The sequence below is a fragment of the Neopsephotus bourkii genome, unplaced genomic scaffold (genome assembly GCF_033783945.1).
Source record: "Neopsephotus bourkii isolate Nb327-2 ecotype Australia unplaced genomic scaffold, CSIRO-AGI_Nbou_v1 NB_1768, whole genome shotgun sequence".
In the NCBI taxonomy this organism is placed as follows: Eukaryota; Metazoa; Chordata; class Aves; order Psittaciformes; family Psittacidae; genus Neopsephotus; species Neopsephotus bourkii.
Window position 1 is genome coordinate 10,685,290 of NW_026902242.1, and position 26,921 is coordinate 10,712,210.

At 41.7% G+C, this 26,921-nt stretch overlaps 2 protein-coding genes and 1 long non-coding RNA gene across 5 annotated transcripts in view; 2 read left to right on the plus strand and 1 right to left on the minus strand.

The window, feature by feature from the left end:
* The window catches only part of GFI1 (growth factor independent 1 transcriptional repressor), a 108,002-nt gene that overhangs the window by 15,374 nt on the left and 65,707 nt on the right, over positions 1-26,921 (plus strand). The window lies entirely within an intron of this gene.
* On the plus strand, positions 86-23,632 carry LOC133226145 (uncharacterized). 2 transcript variants are annotated; one of them, XR_009729417.1, is made up of 3 exons: positions 86-370; positions 2,209-2,287; positions 23,304-23,632. It is a non-coding gene; the product is annotated as an uncharacterized LOC133226145 (long non-coding RNA). The 2 variants fall into 2 exon arrangements; XR_009729418.1 differs by lacking the exon at positions 23,304-23,632 and adding an exon at positions 18,941-19,021.
* The window catches only part of RPAP2 (RNA polymerase II associated protein 2), a 37,444-nt gene continuing 33,750 nt past the window's right edge, over positions 23,228-26,921 (minus strand). The window contains exons 12-13 of one of the 2 annotated variants that reach the window (XM_061379327.1): positions 23,966-24,115; positions 23,228-23,335 (exon numbers count right to left, since the gene is read on the minus strand). In XM_061379327.1, the coding sequence (XP_061235311.1) occupies position 23,335; positions 23,966-24,115 (151 nt within the window). In that variant the 3' untranslated portion in view covers positions 23,228-23,334. Of the gene's footprint in view, positions 23,336-23,799; positions 24,116-26,921 lie in introns of those variants that run through there. The other variant, XM_061379324.1, reaches the window with a different exon arrangement.

Consider the following 26,921-nt stretch of genomic DNA (forward strand, 5'->3'; position numbering starts at 1 on the left):
CACCTCAGAGCTTCATCCGCAGCCCCTTCCCCACAGGGCTCCCTTTGCAGGCTGCAGCTGAGCTCAGTCTCCTCAGGACTAAGCCAGCATGCATCGCTGGGACAGCTCTTCCACACAGTGGCTGCCAACACCAAGGCCTCACAGACAGGGCTTTTATTTAACAGAAAAGTGACACACAGTCACAGCTGGCAGGGCGAGAGGCTGGTGCAGAACACCAGTGGAGGTGCCAGGTGCCATGTTAGGCCAATTAGGCTGGGTTATTTAATGCAGAAGTGGAGGGGGCTAAGTGGTAATGGGGAAGGTTTGGTGGTGGTTTTGGTCCTGCCCACACCAGTGGAGGCTCCAAGGAACAGCTCAGCAGGAGAAGCAGGTAGGCCTGGGACTAACCCTGAGGCAACATTTGGTATTCATCCTCCTGGGGTGCTGTAGTTGTGGATGGAGTGAGTGCTGGGGGTACTGGGTGTGAGGTGGTTGAGGTGCAGCAGTCTGGGCCCTTGAGAGGACCCTTTCCTGTCAGATATGGCCTACTGTGGGCCTGCAGGCCCCAACTGGGCTTAGTGACTGGCATTTACCTTTAAAACTACAAGAGCGATGTGTGCCTGACCACAGAGTGCCTGACTTTCAGACAGGACAACTGGAGTTGGGATTGGGCAGCTGGAGGAGGCAACTATGGCAGCACAGGAGGGCTCTGACACAGCCCCTGTGATAAGACAGCTCTTCAAGGGAGGGAACTCTGCAAGTATTTTATTGATTTAAGGGTGTCTTCTACTAGATTGTCTTGCATTACTGGTGTGTCTCAGGGCGCCGGTGGTGAGGGTTGTTCAGGCCTAAACCCCTTTGAAATGGTTGCATGGTAGAGTATTCCATGTCTCACCAGCCCTGCTTGCATCCATTGCTAGCTCAGCTGCTGATTGGGGTTAAATGTGGCTATGTCTGCGGGAAAAGTCTTGGCTTTAAGGTGGGGGATTTGAAATGAAGAGGAGGAAAAAGAGATCTATCTGTGGAGAATCAGAACAGGCTACTGAGAGGCTGTGGTGCAAGTCTGAAGATTGGAAATACCTCAGTGTTATTACTGTATACCATTAAAAATGCATTATGCATATTACATGACTCATTATTCATGAAGCAGGTTCCATACCTTTTGTCTGCCAAAGTAACAGTAGAAAGGGTAAGGAGAGACGCTGGAGCACACCTTTGTTTCTTTCTGTAAATTTTTAATGACACCTCTAGCTAACCAGTTGGTGAAGCTCAGTTCCTGCATAAAAGTGGAAAGGCAGAGCTATCCACAGGATGACTAAGCCTTTCAGAAGCTAATTTGAGCTTGTGTTCATCCACACCAACGATGATTAAATTACCTATCAAGTGTGCAGAGCTATCGGGATTCAGGGCATTGAAAAACAAGGTGAATTTATCTGATTGATTTAAAAGACATCGGTGGAACAAGTGGGTTATAAAAAGTCTGCTCCTTATAGAAGTACTTCTCTTGGTAAGCTAACAAGCTTGTTACTTTGCCTCCAAAAAGTTGTTTTGCCTGACCAGGAAGCAAATTTATTAGTTGGAATCAAAATGCTTTATCCAAATCAGTTAGCAGGCTGAATTAATTCATGACACAGAAACAAAGCAGTTTATTAGGTTCCATCCTTACGCCAAGCAGGGATGTTTAACATTAAAATATGCAAACATCATCTGTGCTTTCTATCAGTCAGTTTCCAAAAGCTGATAGTAACACTCAGATTGGATATTGCAAGTGGGGAAGAGAGCAGCTCCTCTGGATCTTGCTCCTTCCTCAAGCAAAACCTTTGTTGCAGTTGATGGGGGGAATCAAGGAAGAGCTTTCAAAAATAAGCCCTGGTGAAAGATTGTGAGACTCATACAACTGTACTTGCAAGATGTTGACAAAGGAATGCTCCTCAAGTCTCTGCATTTCCCTTCATTAAGAGAGAAAAAACAAACGGGTCAGTTGTGTCAAATTAATCTCCAGGATAACCCCAGTTCGCATCAGGAACGGATTTTGCCTTTATTTATTGTTTTGATCTCGGTCTAAACTGAAAAGCGAAATGTGGTTCTGCATACAGCCCTTTGAGGGACTTCTGATTTAGAAAAGCACTAAAATATGCATGTAAGTCAATGAAGTGCTTCTCTAGCAGGGACCTTACGAGATGCCTGTTCACAGTTCAAGTTCTGGAGATTTTCCCTGCTGAATCCTAGACCTCACTTCATTGCCAAGCCAGATCCTATGTGTGTCTGTTTTCACCTGCAGAGGAGGTGGCTTCTGAGAATGCCAAAGGTAACTTTGGTGTTTTCCAGCTGTCAGTAGGATAGTGGTAGATTCCAGTTTTTTTTCTTTTTTTTTCCTCTGAGTAATAAAGCAGTCTAACTAGATTTAAGGCAGGTAAATGTCTGTAATGGATTATAAGGTGTGTAAAGTGATGGAAGCAGGTTTGAATAGATTTTTGTGCATCTAAAACTGCAGGCACATCTCATTTGGACACCATAGTATTTAGTTGTATCTGTAACTTTCCTACTGGGGAAGAAAAAACCCTAGCACTTGAGTCTCAGAAAAAGTCCTGAGTCTTTATCACCCCAGTTTACAATATACACAACATATGGACTATATGAGGGAGCACATAAATCTGGAAGAAAATCTTTCATACATTATAGAAATGCAGGCCACACCTTGTTAGAATAATGCTTCCTAACAGATTAACCTGGAACATGTGATAAATCTTTCAAATAAGATGGAAGCAAACCATTTCTGTGTGCTTGTTCCAACATGCTGCTTCTCATCTGGCTTTTTTGGTTTTGTTTAGCAGAAATGACATGACACAAGAATATGGAATAAGGCAAACCTAGAAAGAAAATAACATGACAGCTAATGAAATTATTTCCAGCCAGTTATTAACAACTTTGATAAGCATGTGGTCTCCCAGCTCTGGATAATATCATGCATGGGGCACATTCACCTGCAGCTTGCCCAAGCCCACCTTGCTAAGGCAGTGGCAGCATGCGCTGTGGTGATACTGGACTCTTCCGCTCAAGCAGCCCAGAAGGCACCTTGGCTGCTAGCTCCTCCTGCCAACTCCCTCCTTGGTGTGCAGGACAGAGGCATGGGTCAGCCAAGGGCACTGGCAGAAGTGCAGCACAGCATGCAGTTAAAACGGCTAATATGATTTAGTTGCTGTAGTGTAGCCAGCTGGTGTTAAAGGGAAAGAGAATGATATACTACTTATGTTTTACACTTTCCTTTTATTTTTTTCTTCCTATGAATAATACATTCCCAAACTCACGACTCAGTGGGTGAATTCAAAGGGGGATAAAGAGGTATGAGTGGAAGAGAGAGGAAGCTGAACTCCCAGTGTTGAGAAGAGTAAGTACACTCTTCTGATAAGAAAAGAGGCAACCCAGACATTTTCAGTGTTTCATATAGGAAAGTTTTTAAGTGTTGCAGTGTATTTCACTAAGTGATCAGCCAGAAGAGATTAGATATTTACTTGGTCTAAATTGCTTGCAGTGGCTACTTCTAGTGATTTATTTACCCTGATTTAAACCAAGGGATATTCTGTTATCCATTACACTTACTAAATTCCCAGTTTCACAAACTGTCAGCTCTGCATTTACTGTTGCCTTTTGCCTCTTTGAAACACAGTGACATTGATAAGTGGGCAGGGGGGTTAGACTGGCTCCCAAAAAGAGAATAGGTGAAAAATGGTCTTGATCCTCTTTATACAGCTTGTTGCAACTCTTTGAGATGCTGCAGAAGTGATGTTTGTGGGTGTAGACATCCCTTATAGTACAAACCTGGCAGTTGAGTAGCTGGGACCCACTGGACCAGCATGCTTTTGATTGCACTGAGTAATAGTGTGTGTGAGTCAGGGCACCAGTTCCTCAAGCTCTGAGAACAAAGAAATGGATCTTCCTGTGCACTTGTGCTGGGCTTCATGCTGCAGGGGCCTGACTTTGTTGAGCTCTGCTGCGTACTCTGTGTATTTGCTGTCAGTCAGTTTTGGAATTATTTGTTTTCAGTAGTTTAGCATTAATGGCAGTCGAGAAGAGCCTCCTTCCTGTGTGATATTTCCATTACTGCTGAGGTGTCTTGTGTGTGAGCTCCACTGCTCTGGGAGCCGGGTAGCCTTGCTCTCTCCCTGCCTGCTTATCAAGCTGGGGCTGGGTCTGGCAGGGCTTACTGCTGTCATTTCCTGCAAGGGTTTGGCAATCTCTGGACTGATTTCTGAGGCCAGTTGAGGTGGTGAGGTCGTTTGCCACCTCTCCTTTCATCCTGTGTAAGGGGGATCGATGTTCCAGTGAGTGCTTCCATGTAGGCTTCTCCAGCTCAAGTTGCGTCACAGACATTTGCAGGGATCAAAAGGAACAGTTGCATTTGTGAGAGGAAAGGGTTTTCTGCAAGTGGAGTGAGCTCTGTCCTCTCTTACTTATCTCTGAATTCTAAATATCTGTGTGAAGACTTTCACGTAGCTCACAGTGGTTCTCCACCCAGATGTGGGGCCATGGAGGACCACGTGCCTGCTTAAGTGTGAAGTATCTCAGACTGCTAGGCACCAAATAATTTCTGAGCGGGAGATGTTTGACTGTTACTACTTTCTTTCGAGACTGCTGTGGTTTGGTTTTAACTGTGGTTCTTTCCACTTGCCACTTGGATGTCCGTTTTGTTCCTCTGCATGTTCAGTTGCTGAAATCTCATGTTTGAGCAATTTTGTCTATGGGCCTCCACATGATGGAGGAGGCTGCTGCAACCTTGATACTGATGCTCTAGCAAGGTTAAGGACCTCATTCTCTTTGCTGGTGTTTCTCAGTAGTAGCTGTAGAGCCAAGGAGCTCTTCGTAAAATGCAGGCATAAGGGGACATGGTTCTCAAGCCAGAAAGTGTGTTGGATCTTAAGGATCGCATACAGTAAAACACAAAAGGACAACTGTACTGGCTGGGTTGGTCTCTGCTGCTGTTAACCCAAAAATTGGGGAAATGCTGCCGTTAAGCAGCATGACCAGAACTGTAGCATGCACTGCAGTGAGAGGTGCTGGTAGTGAGACTCTCCTAGGTAAATCATAGAATGTTATTGCCTCTGTGCAATCCCTCTGCTAGTTAGCTGCATGGTGGAAATTCATTTGCTAATACTATGCCCTGAAGGCATAAGTATTGGTGAGTGAATCAAGTGGTGGTACCACTGCCTCTTGACCAGGGTGGACTACAGTGCTGGAGGTCTGGTGGGCTTTGTTTTGCTGGGGAGATAAAAGATAACAAAACTCCAACAACAAACCCTGGCCTGACCCCTCCCCCCCCGACTTGTTTCCTTGTGCTTATTTTCCCAAATGCTGGGTCTTGTTTCCTACCCAGAAAGCTGCGTATGTTTCTCCTGGCTGAGCTGTGGATGTTGCTGTGCCTGTTCTCTGCTACTGCTGTGGGGTGATTCAATGCTGTATGTTTTTCCTGTTCCCCTGTCACTGAGAGATCTGGGGCACATCTATGGGAGAGCTGGTAGCAGACGCCCTTGCTAAGAGTTGGCTCCTGCATGTATGCTTCCAGCCAGGATGCTGCATGGCAAGGACAGGCCTGTGACTGTGCAGCCCTCCTCCCAGCCTGCCACACATCTGGCCTTCATTTTGGATGCTCTGTTTCTTATTATTTCAGTCCCTTTACTCCAAAGGGGTGCTCTTATGTTTATTGAGACCAAAGGGTGGTTGACTGAAATCAGGTATCTAGAGTAGGGGATCTAAAGTACTCCTTCAGCACAGCCCACAGTAGTCAGGGCATGTGGCATAATCTCTGATCACACTGATGCTGCAGCTGCTTCAACTGTGCTTCTGGGAGGTTTCATGTTCTTCACAGCATATCAAAGTATTTTGTCAATAACTTAAGTGTGAAGTGGGTCTAATTTCTCACATGGCAGTGAAAGAGCTTTTCAAAGATCCTTTTTGTCATTAGCTTCTTACAAAGCCATCTTCGTGTGACTGAGAATCTGATTTAACAGCTTTATATGATACCCTGAGGACTAAAATTCGCTTGTGTAGGACACCAACAAACTAAAATGTTTCTCTGTGTAAGGGCTGGTCAGGGCAGAGAAGTTGGGGCAGTGGGAAAGATGCCATCAGTATGAGAAATCTGTGAGCTAGGGGAGATGGTTTTTAACTCTACCCCTCTGGAGCATACAGAGACCTTGTGCATTTGCAGTCTGATAAACTTGAAAGGGAGATTTCAAACAGGGTAATTGCACATCTTGCTAACGGTGGTGCTTGGTTGCATGTTGTAACAGTGGTTAACAAAGAGGGAGAGGAAACTGCACCACAGTGCTTGAGACAAAACTTGTGTATGTTTTCTAGCATGTCCAGGCTCTGGGCAGTTGTAGCCAGAAAGGTCAGGCTAAGGGTTTGTGGGGTGGTACTGGAGCAATTGGATTCCTCTGTGGGAATGCCTTAAACACCTTGAAGTGGTAATGTGATTTGAATATGACTTGGGATATATGCTGCAATCCTGAGGAAGGAAAACCTAGGCTGAACTCACTGGGACACATGGAACTTAAGAGCATGCTGCACTGTCAATAATACCCGGGGAGGGTGGTATGAACAGCATTGTTAGTGGGGGGGGAATGATGGCTCAGAAACCTCAGGGAATGAGGCATATTAACTGTAACATATCTGAAGAACCCAGGGGGGTTGTGGAGTCTCCCACATTGGAGATATTCAAGGCCCACCTGGACAAGTTCCTGTGTGATGTACTCTAGGTTACGCTGCTCTTGCAGGGGGGTTGGACCAGATGATCTCTTGAGGTCCCTTCCAACCCTTGGGATTCTGTGAAGAATTACTTTGATAGGGAGATACCCCAAAGTGGCCTTTCTGGATATGCAGCTGCATTAGGAGACTCTGTGCTGCTGTGACACTGTGGCATGAGATGAACTATCTTACACGTACATAAAAGTGTCTTCCTAGGCGCTCCTCTAAAATAATCTTAGTTCCTGAACATGTGGTATATTACTGTTGAAGTGCCTTGCCCTTCAGTAGTGCTGGTTTAACTGACATCATGTTGAAAGCAACCTCTAACTCCCCTTTTGGGGGGTGTGATGTTCCTGCAGCTCCCAGCTGTTACGAGATTGATTGCAATGCAAACTTAGTGTCTGAGTAAAGTTTTAAGGGTTAGTTTCCTGCAGGGATTCACAACAAGCCTGTAGGTAAGCATGTCTGGAGGAGTTTGTTGGCAGCTGTGGTGGTCCTTCATGACCAAGAAAGCTCCAGCACCCCTGAATTTCCAGCAAGGTTGGGAGACAATCCATTAAAGGTTGATATACATGCAGATCAGTGTGTGGCTTGCTCATTTTTGATGCTCTGGGCTATATCTGTTGACTGTTCAGAGTAGAAGAGCCCCAGGTGTCAGGTGTTGTTGTCTATCTGATGAAGAGATTCACTTATGGAAAAAGACTCAGCAAATGTTACTCTTGTACACCTTGAGTCCTGCCTGGGACGTGTTGCAGATTCAAAGAGGATTATTTTAAGAGAAGCTGTCAAACAGCATTGCTATGAATTTACAGTCCAACAGTCCCAAAGAATAGTTCTGTTCTGTACAAGTGTCTCTCAAATGAGTTTGGCCCCAGGTTGTCCAGAAACAAGTGTGTCACTAAGATTCTTCCTGTGAATATACTGAACACAATTCTATGTGATGCGCTTTTTTTTTTAATTCTATACTTATTTGGTAAATATGGAAAAGAACCTCTTTTCATGCTCCTGTTCCTCCTGAAAGGCACCAAAAAATGCCCATTGACTCTCAGCATGAAACTGTTGGACAGAAGGAATATCCACAAGTTACTGAAGGGTGCTGAAGTGCTTGTGTTCTAGTGCCCTCCCTTCCTTCCCTGGTTCCCATAACAAGGTCTGCAACAGCCAAAGCCACACCTGACAGATTTTTAGCAGGAGAGAGTAGATGCACACAGGGAATTGACACCTGAGGTGTGGAAGGACCTAAGAATTGGAAACTGAAGCAACTTAAACCAGTCAAAGTACCTTTGTGTTGCTTTCAGCCTTCTAGTTCCCCGCTTAGATATGTGCTTTTTACTACAACTCTTTCTAATCAGCTGGGGCAAAAGAAATAGGAGTTGAGGGGGCATTTCCCTCCTTTGGAACAATGTCAGCATTTTCAAAAACTGGTGTCTGCTGGAAGCCAGGGTAACAGTGCTGAGGTTCTTGCAGAAAGCAGGCCTAGCGTCAGATACCTAATACTACAGAGGATGTGTTCTGAAGCAATAAGCATAGTAATGTCTTCTTATGACATTTCTGGGTCTTGTCAAGGCAGGAATGTATGGACTCATTAAATTACTCACCAGTGATCCTCAGCCCTTTAACTATCATGTGGGTGAGCTGCAGATGCAGGAATGCATGTGCATGCACACAGTTTTAGTGTGCATTGCAGCGCTTACAGCTGGCTTTCTTCCTGTGGTGAAAGACTTCACGCACACTTCTGGGATCTGAGCACAAGGTGAACAACCCTGCAAAGTAAACACATCCACCTAGAAGTTTTATTTTCACAAATCACTCCTTTAGCTAATGTTTCAAAGATCTGTACGCACCACATCTGGTGCAAACCAAATATTTCCACTGTCTTGGACCCGAGTCAATATTTGCCCAAGGTATTAAAAGATGGTCATGAAGTTCTTACTAGAGGGAAAAGTGCTGTCAATGAGGGTTGGTCTTGGTCTTACATGTGAGCAAAGGGACAAAGACCTTTGCGACAGGTGGTCTCTAACACTGGTGGTCCTGTATGCTTGGTGCTGGTGACAGTTTCAGATGTCCCCCTTAATAAATGGCCCTTATGCACTTGTGCAGACAGGGCCTGACCCATCACTGGTGCTGCTCATGTACCTTCTCCAACCCACTGGGCATTCCCTTGGGGCAGCCAGACGTGGTGGAGATGTTTGCAGCAGAAGGCTCCTTGCTGGAGTAAAAGCAGTGACTAAATCAGTGCATTCTGCCACACTAGTGCTCCTGTTCCAGATTTTTCCACCAAACTGTTTATTTTGTATGACTTGTGGGTTCTTGGTGTCACTACAGACCCTGCGTAGGCTGACAGACATGCCGTACTTGCAGCTGAGTTGTGGAAGCTGGCTTAATTCAGAGCTGAATCAATCCTAGAGATGGTACTAAAATCTGACTTGCCTTTTGGTCAACTGAGACTCTCATGGGTAAACAAAGGTCAAATTATTAGTTTCATTTTTGGTATTTGCATAGCTCTGTATATAGGCAAACTCCAATTGTCCCAGGAGCATTTAGAAGCTGACTCACATGTGACTGATTTGCCTTACTCTAACTGAAGTCAAAGAACAGGAACCTGGCTTAGGATGACTTACATTTGATCTGTCATATTTAGGGCAGATGCAAGTGGTCTGTGCTCTGAACTGAACTGGTTTGTGGCTTCATAACACAGACAACAGTATGTGGACTGCATCTAACAAATATAGCAAGAGTCCCACTGGTGCCATCGGAGTGTTTCTGCATGCTAAATTCTGCACCAATTGGTGTACTGGGGGAAAATGGTTGTTTCCTGGTCACTGCTGACTATTGGAAATGTCAGGTCAGTGGCTGTTACTCTGTATCTCCGTACTTCTGCTGCGATTCTGCTTGGCTCAGCACATTCTGGGTTTGTGCTTATGGCAGCATCTGTTTTTCAGTCTGCTCTTCCTCAAGGCCAGGAATTAACATAACACTAAGAGCTACTCTTAAACCTTCCTGGAGAAAGAACTTGCGCTCAGTAGCTGCACACCAGCTTGCGGTCAGCCTGAAATTCATTGCATTCAACTCAAGTGGCATAGTTAAAGCTATAACAAAACGGTTAATCCTCAGAAACCTGGGTGAACAACGAACCCATTCCTGGTTAGTAACCAACTTCAGCAGAGAGGTGAGGTTACTGTATGATAGGAGCCTCTTTGTGGTGGGATTATACCCTGCCTAAATACTCTATGGTTTTGAGGTGCTGGTTGGCCCAGTTAGCAGAAGGCACACAGCAGGGTTTGACAGGTCCTCCCTTCTTTTGTATTGGGTGTTAATTTCAAAAGCCTCTTTTGCATCTCCGTTGCATTTAAAAAGCAGAATTGTTCAGTGCTGTTTTTTCTTGTGGGTGATTTAGCAGTCATTAGATGCTAACAGAAGTTTTGTTCTGGTGATTACTGTATGCTATAACTACAGGAAACACTGCATGTTTAGAAGTTGTATAGTAGTTGGCATTATGGTACTCATTTGCCTATAACTGTCAGATTAATAAAGTAGGTTGAACTCTCCTATATGTCAGTGCTTGAACTTTAATGTTGCTGTTTGCTTGGGTTACAGGCTGTCACTGTGGTTCAGCAGTTTCTGAGAACAAAGTCTTGGGGAAATGTTACTTTGGCTCTGTGTCCTCTTTATGAAGCTGCTGTTCTCCCTTATTGCATGCTGGGTGGGATGTCTTCCCTTTTCTCCACACTCCTTTTTGGAGGCTCCCTGCAGAACTGCTTTGTTCCAAGGTGGGAAAAGCACCTGGAAGAGTTCATCCCTCTCAAGCTGCTGCTCTGAGATCTTTGTTACTTCACCTCACGGTTTGTGACAGGGAAATGGGACCTATGCGTGGGGAGACTAGGGAGCATGGAGTTTCCTCAGTGACCCCTGCATGATGCTTTTGCCTGCATGCCTGTGAGCAGTGTCTGGATGACAGTTCTGAATTTGCTGCAGTCCCTTCCTAGAGCAAAGCAGTGACTCTCAGCTGTGTGCCAGGAAATCACTGTACAGCTGGCTTCAGATGGTGGCTTGACACTGGCACACAGATCAGATGTCTTATAACTCCTATGTTGGTGATAGGTAACAATTTGGTACCTCTGCTGTTCTTTCATTGCTCCAGGATATTGGGATCAGGCTGTTTCGTATCAGAGTTCTACTTCTGTCCAACCTGCAGGATCTACTGCAAGCTCTGAACCCCCAGTTTATACAAGTTTGGTGGAGACTTTCAAGGTCTCTGCAGCTAAATTCCATTAAGATGATTCCTTGCATCTATGAGGCAGAGATGAGAGCAGGCAGGCTACCACTAGGGTCCCTTTCCTCCTTCCACAGCCTCAGGACACCAAGTGAGAAGGTTAGGACAAACCTGTTCAACTAGCAGACATGCTTTTAGTGAGAGAATAATCCAGTTGAAGAATGTCTCTTTTAGATGTTTGGATAGTATTGCACCAGCCCTTTCAGAACTGGAAATTTTGATTAAGAAGTGGTGCCAACACCTACAGTGTTTCTGTGATGGTAATGACTGTGATGGTAATGACACTGAAGATGTGCTCTATCTACCCTGTATTGCAGACATAACAAATATGCAGAGGCAATAAATTAGATAAATACGTAACTAGGAGTTTGTTGAACTGAGTGTTTCAGAGAGAAATACTGCTTTCTAGAAGTAAGCATCTCTGAACTATTACCTAAATCTAAAGAGAGAAGTGATTTCTCAGTGCAGTCATGAATTATGCTGTTGTGAACAGGGTGTTATGTCCTGTCTCAATCTGTTTCATTCTTAGAGGCATGTTTTGCATAAACTAGCACAGAAGTCACGCCAGTTAAAAAATAAGTTTTAATCAATAAATGTACATAAATGTATATAAATGTATATAAATCTACTTTATGTAGGACCCCATCACGATCCTACCTATTGATAGGAATATCATTCTGCCAGTCCATTAGAAGTTTGAAGACATTTTCTTATGCCTGCACTCGCAATTGCACCTACAGATGGTTTCAGGAAGCCTAATGTAACAGTCAGATTAAGTGCTTTTTTGCCTATGGCTATTTTACTGGAAATCCTGGTAATGAAGATCCCAGAATAAGCATTTGTGTCAAAAAAAGCATGTTTTCAGTGCTTCTACCCTGGAAAGAGATGAAGTAAGCATCTGTGTTTCTCTTCTATTATTGATCATTTATTGTAGCTCTCACTAGAGGATAGAGGACTAAGCTATTCTATCTCAAAATGTCAAACCTCAACCTTTGTGAAAACTTTCTGAAGCTCAGCAAGCTGTGTGAAAATGGGCCACTGTGATTGAATAACGCTCATGTGGAAATAGTGAACTCCCACACAATACTGTATTTCACCATCTGCACCATGGTCTGCCTCTGCAATGGTTTTACAGGTCTGACGTGTGTGCAGATTTGCTGGTGTTTCTATTTATAATAACAACTGTATTTGAAACATCTGTACAGAGATAAGTAGTATGTAACACTGATATATAGATGCAGGTGCAAAAAACATAATTACGCCTTTGTGCTGAGTTGTCCAGGTTGACTTCATACCCCAGTATCTATCATTGCTTTCAGTGGCAGATTCTCATCATCACAGGAGCTTGCTTGCTTTTCTCCAAGGTGGGTTTTCTTGCACCTTAATAGTCGCATTAAAACACATTCTGTGACAGTTTGGTTCAGCTTGCTCTGCAGTGTTGATCTACTCTCCTCACCACCCTATAGCTCTCCACGCTCTCATGTTCTCTGCCAGTTCTACTGGTACACATTTCTAGCATTGCAGCTTCTTTCCTGCATCCCTTTCTCCTCCTCGCTGGAAGCTCATCTGCTGCATCCCTCCTTATCTACCAAACCCCTGCTGAAGAGACAAAAGATTCTCAATTTCCCTAGTTTGTAAGAACAGCTTTCATGTACTCTCAACCCCTTCTTCCTTAGTGGTCCCAAATTAACCCAAAATCACTGTCAGACTACTTGGCTTAGTATTCCTTGGACCATCTCTCATGCCCTCTTTCATCTTTTACTACTGGAAACACACTGAAGTTCATTGCTGCTTTCAAACTGCAGTTTTGCAGGGCTCTTGAAAACTAACATTAGTTGTTTTTTTAAGTCCAGTCCACACACAGTGTCACAGGAAAGGACTTGGTTTCTTTCCTCTCAAAGCCTAGAATAGTCCACTGTATGAGAGTGATCATGTTATCTTCTCTCTGAAGTCAGTTTAAAGCCCCTGGGCTACCCCAGTGAGTTTATTGTTAGGTGGCTGCAGTGAGCAGCACTGAGGCAGAGGATCTCAGACTCTCTTGTCTCCATGGTGCTCTTGTCCTGTGCTTGCCAAGCATCTCCTGTGCAGTGCTGTCCCAACCATCAGCTCCCCTATAGATCTGTAGCTTCATCTTGTCTTCTTCAATGGGCAGAAAGGTTATAAATAGGCAAGAAGGTAAATGAAGTGGCCCAGATTGCTCAAAGACCTCAGCATTCACAACTGAGGCCAGAGCAAATGGCCTGCTTGTAGTCTCTCTTTGTTTTGAGGTGTCTGGCTTCAACATACTTGACCATGTTAAAAAATGAATCTAAAGGTTGCAGTGGGTGTATCAACAGATATGACCCAAATCTGGTGGTGCATACTTATGGAAAATCTGACCCAATTCAGCTGTAACAATTCTGTTTGGTGTGGAGCCAAGTTGATAGTATCAGCAAAATAAAGACAAAGCAAATGATACAGAAAAATATGCTTGATGAACTTCTAATTGTCCTTTCAGCTCTGGGTAAGGTTAGGCAAAGAGTAAGGGAGGTATTACAGCATGTATCGCTGAGAAGAAAAAGAATGATCTTAAGGTCCTATCCAACCCTAACTATTCTATGATTCTATGAACAGATTTTGAATTTCAAGTGCATGTTGCAGAAAGGGATGTTCCTTTGCAAATTGGTGGGATGCCTGCTATCAGTTTTGGTGAAAGCCATGTTAGACCCCAGGCCATGAGGGTACCAAGACCTTAGAGTCTACCTCTGACTCTGCATCTGTCATAGTCTATGTGCCAGGATGAGTCGCTACGCTCCCCTTTCACTTTCCTTTTCTATGAAAAGGGGTTACCTATCTTTGGAAAATGCTTTGGAATGGATGATGAAATTGCTGTTTGATAATCCTCTTAAAAGTCCTCACCTCCATGCATTTAAATGTGCCCCAAAACAAAAAATTAGCTCTAAAAATAAGCACGATCCTGTGTAATTGTTCTTTAGTTTGATCCCTCATCAGCAGTGAAATTTGTAATCTTACGGAACCAGACAATTTCATACAGCAATTGGTTAAAAGTAGGAATGAATGCATTTTTCCTTTCAGCAATAACATCTTCCCTGAGGTTGCATTATGAATGATAATGGCTTTACAGGGGCTACTATATGGGGATTCCTCTATAGCAAGAAATTCTGAACAAAGCTATCACTGCTCCTCATCACATCAGTTTTAAAAATAAATACTGGACTTTCTACTAAGAGGAAAATGCATTTGTGGGTTCAGAGTCTAATCTGCAGTAAACAATTTGAGAAGACAAGTGAAAATCTACATTTGAACTTGATTTTTTTCCCCCCTTTTCTATGCTTAGAAATGTTGAAGTGAAACACCCTGACAATTCAGACACCTTTTTCAAGTTGAGAAATTAATCAAAACCAACCTTTTCCTGCAGAGGTTTCATTTTCAACCAAGTAGGCCTCTTCTGATTAAAGAAGTTGCATAAAAATTCTCAATCATCTCTGCACAGGAGCACTGCTGTAGCTGTTGGCTGATTCATACCTGTTTTGCAGACCAGTTTCATAATAATCTATAGGTGCTGTTGTAATAATCATTACATCTGTATCTTTGTCCATCCATCAACAATTGTGTGGCTCTGGGGCAGTGTCCTCCCAGCTTCAGAAAGGTTGCTTTTGTGAAGGGGCACCAAACCATAGCACATAAATGGCACATAAACCTCTCTCAAGGAGCAAGGGGAGGGATGGCCTGTTTAGCATCCTGTGCTGGCCACTGGAGCTGTGCCTGCAGCAGGTCGGTGTGTGGATGAGAGGGTGGCTGGGCAGTGTTGTTCCTTCCCCTTCCTTCTGCAGGGTGCAGGAAGCCAGCTCAAGGGCTGGGAATTCCAGGGATCTCATGCCACGGAAACTGCTGGGTGGGATCTTTACAGGGGTGGACAGGGATCAGGGGTGAAGATGACTGGAATTAGTGAAGGGTTGAAGTGAAAAAGGAATGGCCAGGCACTGTGATAGGAAGAATAGGAAAGATTTTGCAGAAGTGGGAAGAGACAGGAACAGAGCAGATATATGAAAGAAGGTGTCTGTAATTTTGGCTGTGATACTCAGCTGTGAATTTTCAGTGAATGGTTTTCAGTACTAGGTATACAAAAACCTTGATGGATACTACCGTGAAATAATAGATTTGGTATATCTAGAAGCCTGTGGCTCTTGGAAATTGTACTTTGCTGGCTCTTGGGCTGTAAGAGCAGATACTCTTGGCTAACCTGCAGGGAACTTCCTTCCTCCATTTGTAAAGGAAATAAGGATGTGAAGATATGTATCTGTGCTCTCCCCTCCTGCTGACACACATGCTGCTTAGTACTGGTGACTTTTATCAGCTTTGCTTCAGGCATCATCTCTTTTGGATTCAAGGTTATCAGATAGAGAACTAGGAAAAAAAGAAATCTAGCATTTGACTTGAACCCTTAAAATATAAATGATGTAACCCAGAATTCAGCATTACTCTTGCACAGACCTTTATAGATGAGCAGTCAAGTACCAGAACTGGAGGTCAGTGTTTTACCTTTGCCTCACAAGATTAAAAATGGATGTTTCTTTCAGTGAAACCTGCACAATAAAAATATCTTACAGTTGCATATTGACAGAGAGCTTTCAAGGCAGCTAAATACTTGTTTGCAGCTATGCATTTAACTCTTTTTAATGCTATGACAGATTTTGAACTGTAGAGATGAGGTGACAGCATGCTCCAAAGTGTGAAGTGTTCTTGACAATGTAATTAAGAAACTTGCTAGCTGGTCTACTAATTTTCAATGTGAAAATGACCCTTTCTACTGCTTCTATGTGTCCTGCTTTGCAGGGCGCTATCATAAGGCCTTCTATGTAACTCGTAGCATTACTGACAAGTTGAATGTGGCACCTTAGCACTTGAGCATCATGGACCGAATCTTGTCCCACGTCAGCCCCTGTAGTGGAGGGTGGGATAGCTTGCAGATAGGAGCAACAGAAAGATCTGAGGGTCCTACTATAGTCTGTCCATGAAGACCTGGACAAAATCACTTTGCTCCTGTGTGCTCAAATAGCCTTCTGTAATGTAGGGACCTGATACAGCAAAGCAGTAGCTGTGGGCCTGCTTGCTCCTTCCAGGAGCTTTCCTCTGCTACTGTCCAGCTCTCTGGTGTGCTCTCAGCAAGCAATGCATGGCGGCTGTGATGCAGAGAGGCTCCATGGTGCATACAAACCACGTGTTCCTGGTGAAGAGGCCTCACTTACCCTAGTGTATAACTCAGCTAGCACAGGAACACCCATGCTGCTTTTTGCCAGCCGAGCCCGATCTCTGTCCCATAGCAAGGCTCCTGTTCAGCTTAAAGAGAGATAAAACTCAACAAGAAAATGAAAAGCATTGTTCCAGTTAATCTCTTTCTGAGACAGCCTCTGCTTATACAGTAAGTGAGCATAACCCCTACAAGCATCAAATGGCATTTACGTTCTTAAGAAACAATGGCTGCACTGAGTTGAAAATGTTTCAGATTCATTCTTTGGAAACAACTTGTGTGATTTCTTCTGTTTTTCCTTCAAGCGTGATTCTGTTTTTCTTCAGTGCTGCTTGGGGTGTGTGGTTTGACACTCAGCTTGTCAGTTTAGTGTTTTGAGATTGGGAGTTTTTTGAAGAGGGCACATCTGTGGTTATAGAAGAAAAACAAGAAGCATCAGATGTTCAGCGTACAAAAAAGCAGAGCTTGGGAGGATCTTAGAAATGAATAGTTAGCAGATATGACATGTGTTTGACCCAGAGCTGGTGAGGGCTAATGCAGTATCTATAAAATCACTTATTTTTCCTTGGTTTCAAATGCCCTCTGGAGACATTACCTTGATAAGGAAGCAACACATTAGCTATATCTAGTTGTGAAAATTTATAGCAAGCCAAGGAACTTAAGCAGCAAAAATATTCACTAAAATAAAACAAAAGCCGAGTGGGAGCCCACGGTTCAGGGGGGGGAAAAGTGTATTCGTAAATATCTTTAAAGTAAAGGGTTTCTCCTCAAAAACAAGGGACTGTGATTCCTGAATAAGGTGTCTAAGTACCAAGACATCAGTTTGTATCAACAGGAGCTTTGTCATCAGAGACCTTTTGAGAGCAGAAGGGAGTGTCTGAATGGCAGCTTCATTCCCCTGTTACTCTTAAACTATTTGGTAACTGCAGCAAGAGCCTGGGAATAGTTAAGGCTAATGGACGTTTGACTAGAAGTCTTTTTGAAAGGACTAAAGGGTGGTGTATGCTTAGGTAAGTTTGTGTGCAAAAGTGAAGTAGGTGTAAAATTTGCTCAGAACTGAGCAGGTAATGGGGTTTACAGCAGCGCCTGCCTTTGTTAAAACACTGGGATTATTCCAGCTGAACCAAATGTGTTGTTAGCAAAAGGCCTTAATGTTTTCAAACTTAATTCGTATCTTTCTCTCCTGTACTGATACAATTGACCCTCTCTTTTCTGGCTATGCAGGTAAATAGACTATACCAACACAACTTTGCTTGTGCCATCTCAGTGAATTACGTTTAATGTTTACATGGTTGTTCTTGCTTCAAGACTGTCCTCAGTTTGAAATGCCCAGGTTTGCACAAACTTTTTTGCACAAGAAGTTACCTTCTAAAGCAATTCCTCGGTGGTGTTTTAAGTGTCAGTTGTCACAGTAACATACCTGTGCCTTGAACTACAGCCAGACTTGCTGAATCAGTTCTAGCCACACATTTGTAGCCATTTATTCTATTTATTAAATTAACAAATGGGAAGCGTCTGCAAAAGGCTTTCTCCTGCCTGTGACTAGAGCTTATAATACTGAGTTGTTTATGGAAAATCTTGCTCAGTGGTAAATCCTGATTAGGAAATGTTATCGTTTTTTGCATTATAGGTGATAGACATGCCTAACATATGGTTGTTATAAAATGCCTTAGATGAGTCAGATCTTAGCTGGCAGCTGTAAGCAGAGTTCTTCTGCCTTCTTAGATAATACTACCAGTTATGATCTTATTTTGTGACTTAACTACTCTACTGTTAAATTATATTAACCTGATTTGTAGACACTCCTATTTGAGTAGGACATAAAGGCAAGATTTATGATGTAAATCCTGATCTAAGTGTTTGCAGCTTATTAAAGCTGCATCCAAAGTCCTTCGAACTCTCTGTAGTGATGACTAATTCTAACCAAACTGTAGGACTCTCTAACTAAATTGTAGGAAGCTGCTGCTCTCCCAGTGTGTGTTCAGTTCAATTACATACCCCATGAAATTTAAGAGGCTAGCAAGCGCCAGAAATGACACTGATTTGGCTTGCTATGATGCAGGATATACCATTCAGTAGTGGTACTGGCTTTGCTCTCTGATCTTTGCATGCAGCTGCTGTGTGTAGTCAAAGCCTGCAAAAATGTACTGAAGATTTTGCCTTTAAAGCACAGGCTGCCAAAGCATTCTGGGGACTGACTCCTAAGGAAGGAGTCTGCATAGTGGTGACATGCAGCTGACTTATGATCACTCATGTGTCAACTCTAGTTTGTTCTCAGAGAAGGGAAGTGTTAGGGAGCTGTTGTCTTGGGGTAACTGCAGGACAGTACAGTAAAACCAGCAAACAAGTGGACATCTGAGGTGTTACAGGGGCCACACTTAATTGCTGTATTATGACTGATAAGCCTTCCTCTGTCTACGACTTAACTCTGAAGATGCAACTTGTGGTTCACAGATCTCAGAAACACTGGTCAGAAAGTTGGCCTTTGTTCTTGGACTTTCTAGCCCTGCCATGACTGTTATTGCTGCTCCAAATGTGATGCTGTATTGACGAGACCATGCTGAAAAAGTTACTTATCTCACAATACTGCCCATTTTCCAGGGCAAGAACAGTTTAAAAAGGCTTGTGCTTGTTTCTCACTTTTCTTCTTGCTAATTATTACTCTTTTTGGATAGTCTTGTCTACTTTTGCAGAACTTCAGGTTGCCTTATGCCTTGCTCTACAGCTGCAGGCAACTAAGGGGGAATGACTAACATTGATCACACATGTCCAGATCACTGCTTTCACTTGCTTTTTTGAAACCGGAGTGCTCAGGAGAGCTACTTGAAGATGCAGGTTTCCAGCTCTCCCTCCCCACCTCACCAAATCCTGTTTAGCACCACAAATGCCACAGTTCATGTTCTATGGCGTCTTTCAGGCAGCCCTTTTCCCACCGCACTGAGTCTGCAGAGAAGTGGTTCTAAGAGTCACAAAAGGCAAGCTCAGAGGAGGAAAAGTCTTTAGCAATATTACTGTGTTTGCTAATGGCAGTCACACCTACTTCCTCTGGCCCTAATCAGAGGATGCCTGGCTGTCAGGTGGTAGAGATATGCAGCTGAGAAACAGAGGCCTTTATAGGTGCCTAGCCCTGCCTTGTGTACCACCTGCTGCTTATGGAAACTTAAGACCTGCCAAAGACAGGCTCATTCCAGATTTTCAATATTTAATGCTCATTGGAAATGACAGTTCAGCATTCATCTGCTACCCCAGTGAGATCAAGGCAATCCCCACCTGCTGTACTGGGTGTTTGTAAGCAATTGCAGAAATACAGAGGAAGTATGGAAAGCTTAGAGGTATCCTGGATGTACTTTCAACACACTGGCAGTATTATTTTTTTTTTCCTAAGGACTGTCACTCACTTTGATTCTTTTGGTTTCTAACTCTTAGAGGTGAAGAAAAATAGAAGTGTGAAGTAGCAGCTGTCAAAATAATGGAACAGTGGGATCACATTGCTTAGAAACTTCCCACTTTGCAGGTCCTCATTCAATTCTGTGCCACACTTTATTACTACATAAACTACCCCAGGCAGAGCCAGACTACCATGGTCAAAATTCTCAGCTCACTTTGCTTGCTTTCGGTGAACAGGGGCAGAGGCATTAACACCCCCTGCTTCCAACACTGGGCTAAGGTATGAGTTGGAGAAACTAAACCAAAGAACATAGGTCCTTTGTGGAAACAGGCAAGTACCTAGGGTTGGATGCTAAATTTAAAGGTGTGAATACTGGCTTCCCCTTCTCTTCCTTTTTCTTCTTTCTGATGTGTTAGACCATTTCTCTCCAGCAGTTAAAGGTCAGCTGAGACTTACTGTCCAACTGAGCTGCTCATCCTTGCTTGCATTTTGTAGAGCTTAGATCCTCTAAGACCAGGCAGAGAAGGGTATGACACACAGGTTCAACACCAAGATTCACAGAACTGCCGTTTCCCCCCCCAGACCACAACAGATGCTTCCGCCTCGCTTTTAAGCTACAGGTCAATCTTCTGTGTGTTGTGTGGACACAGCATTTGGGGCCTCAGATGTATCTCATACATGTACCACACTCGTTGTTGTTCCCTGTATCACTCTTTAAAGACAGGGTGGATGTAATGTTCCAGTTCTGAGTTTAGACAGCAGCACAGCCATGTCAGTTATGCTGCTCTAGATTTACTAAGGTGCTTGTTTGTTTTTGATAGACTTCAATGAAATAAATCAAGTTTTCTTTTACTTGTTTTAATGTAGAATTTTGCATTACTATATATAAGTGTAACATGATTTGCAAACTTTAAAGATGCAGATACTTCAAATGCTTGATAATTTACAGGTTATATTATGACTTAACCACTACTTCAGGAAAGCGGGCATGAAGTGAACCACTCTGAATACTCTCGTTCCCTTCAGCATCACTCTGAACCCCATTATTCCCTTCAACACCCTAGAAAAATCAGCAAGCTTGGTCAATGGATACAAAGAATCAACCAGCAGCAGTGGAGGGCTCTATGCTAGGAAATACTGCATTACAGAGTGCAGTACTTCCACTGACAGCAGTTACAGGACTGTGAACTGAACTTCGGTGAAAGTAGACACAAAAGCTTTTCCTCCATCCTCTTTGGCCAGCACATAGACTGCTTTGAATAACTCTCACCAGTTTTTCTCTGTATATGTAGTTTTATTAACACTGCTCTCTTCCTGAGATAACCTCATTACCCCCACAGAAAGTTGGGTAAGAAATCCACTATGCAAGAAATGTAAGAAATACACTATGCAGGTGTATGTTACATATTGCTCCTTTGATGAAAAGAAGCTGTAAGAGCATGAAGCAGGCTTTGCTTTAAGCTTTAAACTGTTCTTCTCTTCTTTACTATATCAATGATATACAACCTACCTGAAAACATAACCAAAATGAGAAGGGAAAAGCAAAGCAGTGAGCTGAGAAAGGGTAAGCATGTAAAGACAGTTGTGGCAGAAATTAGCTTTAATCTCAACTAAGGTCTGGATTTAAACACTTCTAACCAGTTAAGCTGTTATGAAATATGCTTATAAGAAAACTACACAGATGAAGTTAATTTCTGGTGCTTGAGTTGTGCTCTTTGTATAACCAGTTGATGCTGATAGTATGAACCCTCCTTTTGAGATGAGGCTACAGCCTTCCTCCTCCTTAAAAATAATGGCTATATGCATACTTCCTGCATTTACTTATATGTGTTTTATAAACATCTAAGCGATATAAAGCATTAAAGGTAAGTGAAGGCTATGCCCCTTCAGGGCATTTCCAGCATATTACAGAATGGGAGGAGAAAGGTTATTCTGTTCTCTTGGGGCAAGGAAAAACAAAAAGAGTGAATCCTCATAAAGAGGTCACTGGGCCTATGAACTATCCATTGTCATTACCAGATCACATAGTTCTTACACAGTAACTGCTGAAGACCAAGCCTAAAAATAACTGCCCAAAAAATCCCACCACAAACCTGACACAAAGTGTAAAAACTTTCCAAATGAGAGCCACTGAACCTGCTCAAACACAGTCCTATTCCTGGTGTGATGTAAATTTGTAATGCCTTCTAGGTGTACTCAGTATGGCAGCACTGTCAGCGGGTTGTAATCTTTATGCCCCAAGGTAAATGTACATAGAACAGAACAATGGCTGCTCAGAATCTACAGTGAAGTACTAGCTAAAAAGAGAAATGTATTTACCTTCCAAAATCAGGAGCAGGGAGATATAATTTCAAGGTTTAAGTTTTGCTCAGAGTATCACACCTATTGCTCAGTCTTCTATAAGCTTACCTTTTGGTGAGGTCTTGTTCCTTCTTTGCATACAAATCAAGTAAAAAGTTTTCCATCATGATGCAGACCCAATGTATCTTCTATCCAGACATCATGACCCTGACATCAGACATTCTCTGATCACAATGGCTACTCTTTTCCTATTGTGTTCTGTGAAAAATGCATAGCTTGAACTCTGCAGTAAAGGTTTTCCTCATTCTAAATTATTTCTTTTATAAGTAATACTGAACATAACTTCCCATTACAAACAAAATTAGGAAAAGTCAAGCACCACCTAAGTGAACTCTACCACACAGTGAAGCCTCCACAGAAAAGCTTCATGGGCTTCTGTGTGTAGGGGGGCAATCAATGCGTTTATTCTGATTGTCATGAAGGAACTACATTGCAATAACACAATGAAGTGTACAGTTCCCTATTGGTGTCCAATTACAGAAACAAAATCAAGGAATAGACTTGTTTCTTAAATGGAGTTGCTATGTAGCAGCCCTGCTACATCCTGCTTCAGCCTTAACTCATACTGGCATTTGCTGTGACAATTTCTTCTCAGGTCTCTTGAAGGACAGTGAGAACTATGCAGGAAACCATAATATGGAATCATTAACAACTACCAATGGATTAGTTTTAAATTGCATTTTGTAATCGGTGACAGAAACAATTCTAAACAAAACTCTGAAATGAATACAGAAAGCCAAAAATTAAGTTTTTAGTTATTAAAATATATTTTAAAGTCCAAATTAGTAACCATTAAAAGCTACTTAACTTGTACACAAGTTCAAAGACCACCCCATTTCTCATAAGCAGCAAGATAAACAGGCTATACGTCAGACATCTTTATATACTCTTGTCATTGTTCTTAAAGATAACTGTTCCAAGCATTGGATCAATTGGAAAAATGTCAGCTATAGTGTTCTTAACACTCCAGGCCAATATGCTTGTTTTTTTTCCTTTCTTTCCCCAGGTCTCGTAGACAAATTTTGGCTAAAGATTTCCAAGGCAAGTAAAATCCAAACCAATCCAAATTCCTTTCTACTGCTTTTAAACAGACAGTTGTCAGATGATCTGTGTTTTAACTAGTCTTAAACAACTGCCGTTAGGGTCGGCTTCTCCACAAGACTTAAGGATCGTTATTCATAGAAAGGAAATGAAAAATCAAAAGTGAAGAAGTATAACTAAGAGTAAATGTAATTTATTTTTTTTTTTTAAAGAAAGAAGGTCCAACAATTGAAGGTGTTCTTGTGTTCTCTGCGCCACTATTTCAGATAGCAGGAGATGTTAAAGTGATCACCTTATTCTGTGGGGAACAAAGGAGTGAGGTCAGTAATGTTACCACACTAATTACTATAATGCTATATTAATCAAATCAGTTAAATATGATCAACGTAAATAAGCTATTTGCTGTTCACATTCTCAGCCTACCCAAATGTAGTCTTAGTATTATGAATAAAATACCCTGCTTTTAACTCAGTTTTATACCAAAAAGACTGAACATAACAATTTCATTTCAATAATAAAAAGCCCAAACTAAGACTTAACCATTGTAGCCACACTTTCTTTTGTAACAAATTGTAGCAGAACTTCAGTAAAAATTCCTCCAAGAATTGCAGTAAACCAACTCTACAAAAACCAATTATACATAAATGTATATATAAAATACATATATCATCTATATAAGAATACTGTATATATAAACTATTATCAAAAGATTGAAGTGGTATGTAAGCAGCTGGCCTTTACTGTAAATGACAAGATGATAACACTCATTTTAATATCATACGTATGTCTTTAATATGTACTTTACACATGTTCTACTCTGGCTGATATGATCTGTAGGCAGCATGCACACTCACAAAATGCTGAAAATCAAACTTGTTGCTAAGTGGCTTAGTTTTATACCATGCAAAATAACTTGCAATTGACTGACCATTGAAGCAGGCAGTCCTTGAGAAATATTCTTGTTAAACTTTCCAGATCTTCCTTTGTGAAATGCAGTTCCTCCAGCAATGTAGTCAGGAACCGGGTGTGCACTGGGCTCATCTCGGTACTCTTGAAAAGTGGAGTAGTTTGTGACAATCTGGCAAAAAAAGTAAAAATTAAATATATATATGCTACAGAAAAGTGACTTTTAAGTGTCAGATGTAAGAAAGCAAAGCTTCTGAGTTTGAATACCTGTATTGAAGAAAGGCACTTATGTCATACTTGATCCATTACAGTATGTAAGATTGTATGTATTATACAGGTGTACACTGGTCTATAATGTAGACAAACTAAATTCAGAAGAAAGGGCAAAATGTTATATAATTACATGCAAAAAGGTTATCAGTCATTTTTTGATCTTACGGTCCTTTCCAACCCTAACTATTCTATGATTCTATGATTTTCTTCTTTACCACAAAGCTCCTAAACATTCCTACTGTAAAAGTTTTATAGCTCTTTATATAAGATGAGAACTATAAAATTCTTAGAGTAACCAATAGGACTATTTTAAATACAAATACATATATACATATAAATACACTCAAATATAAATTCAAGATGAATATTTTAACTCCTTGACAGAAGTTGTACTTAACTGGTAAGTCACACACTGTCAAACTCCATGAAGACATTCAAGAGGGCCACTTATTTGGATGATTCTCCCTCTGTTCTAAATGCCATAACACACATTGTATGTCAAAACAGCAAATGCATTTTGCTTGAAGATCAGATTTCTCTAAACACATAGAAGCCTCTCAGAGAGACATTTTAGAGTATTACTAATTTTATTTAATGTACATGGGTTCATGAGACATCAATTAAATTCTCAAACCAAGGAGCAATTTGAGTGAGTAATCAGAGCAATCTGATTTCTTAGTTTTGACAGTCTGTTCTAAAGCATTTTGAATTATACTTCTTACACAGTGAACTATTTAAAAAACAGGCTTTAAGAAAGACAGACAAAACTAGAACAACATTAATTTAAACCTTGGAAGTTTTTCTATGGGATATTAAGTATCAATTTTAAAGCTGATACTATAGCAAAGATTTGCTATAGTGAAATTATTTTCTACTTTGGTAGCGAAATTAGGTGCTTAAAAGTCTCAAAGTGCCTGCAGTCTTCCATTTGGGCCTGATTTTCTGAACTGCTGTGTAGATGAAGTTCATCAAATTTCCACTGTTTTTAAAGCTTAAATGAATGGAAGCTGGAAGGAGAATAAAGTGTATATATGTGAGAACAGACAATAGAAATAAATAGGGTATTAGTGCACATCCAACACCAAACACATATAGTGCGCTGCTAAAATGCATTCCTCAGTTTAGAAGGAGCTATTGCCATGCAGATCTATGTATATAATAATAGAATGGTTGGAGCTGGAGGGGACCTTGAAGGTCATATAGTTTCACCCCCCTGCTACAGAGACACGTACAACACCATGTTGCTCATAATACCTGTATGGAGATGAGGTGAGAAGATCAGCTGCTGGTTTTCATTTGTGCTTTAATTTTATTCAAATCTACTTTTATCCTGAAGTCCTCTGTTTTTCTCATAATTCTATTGCAAAGGTAGTAATACTTGAATCTACTTCCCAAGCACAAATGATTTAAAAAAACCCAAACCTTTTTAATGACCAAAATCAAGTATTAAAGCTTATGCTTCAACATGAAACGTTACTGACAAGATCACTTAACAAGAACTTATCTCCTAGCACCAGTTACTTCATCTGGAATACTGTATTTAAATAAATAGTGCCAAATTTAAGTAGTGTAAAATAAAAACTGACACTATAGAGGAAGGAATTATTTTAGAATACATTAACAAAATTATGTGCATTTAATAAGAAACTTAAGGTAGTCAACAGCTGCTTAAAAAATTCTCAGCTCAGAAAACCTATAAGCAACAACTGAGATCAACCTCCCTGCAGTAATTGGTAGTAAGACCATCTGCACTTCTAGAAAGCTGCATATATGTCTTCTAAGCAAAAATAGTAAGGTCTTTTGTTTGTAAACTATTGGAAAACATAGTAAATAGTCTTTTAATACAAAAATAAATCTACAAAAAATAGGCTTACTGAATTAAATTATTTTCTATTTCTTTTTGGATTCCCTTTCAGCAAGTACACTTATCTAAATGTTTTAACTATCAAACACTGACACCTGGGGACAAGGACTTTGGCAGACGCTCAGAAAAGGACACAGCATAGAAATAAATAGACTTGTGTGCAAACCTTGCTATATAAACCCTCCCACAAAAGGGAAGTATTCACAGTTGGATTTGTGATTCTTGGACTGAGGCCACAAGGATTTGTAATGTATTTGATGACAGACACGACTGAGCTGTTTCTTTACCCTAGTGAAATGGGTAAAGCAGAGTGCTGCTGCCCAGGGTGACAGTCTGGAGGTTGAGTTTTGCACTGTTTTACCAGCAGTGGATTTTACCAGCAGGGGAGCAGAGAAAGTGCTGACAGGGGATCAGAGTGACCACATCAGGGTGTTAGCCTGGAGACAAGGATAGTGAGAGAAAGACCTGGAGATGCAGTATTACCAATCTTCAGTTCACCCTCCTCAGGATTAAGTAGGTTATACATGAAACAAGACTGGTGGCAGGGGCAGTCCTGACCTCCTAAGTGCTGGTACCAGGCAGTATTAACACTGCTGAACACTCTTGGCAATGTTGGAGATTTAAATACATTTTTAGCTGAATTTTCTTACTCTTGCCTTGAGTTTAACAAGACATGAGTAAGGATGTTATTTTTTCAAAAACAGCAGCAAACTTGTACAGTTTTAAGTAATATTCTAAAACTTAAATCTTTATACTCTCATGCTAAGCACTCTATTTGTGTTTTCCTTTTCTGGAACTGCAGTCAGTGGTAGGACATGGTTTCATGAATTACAAACATGTC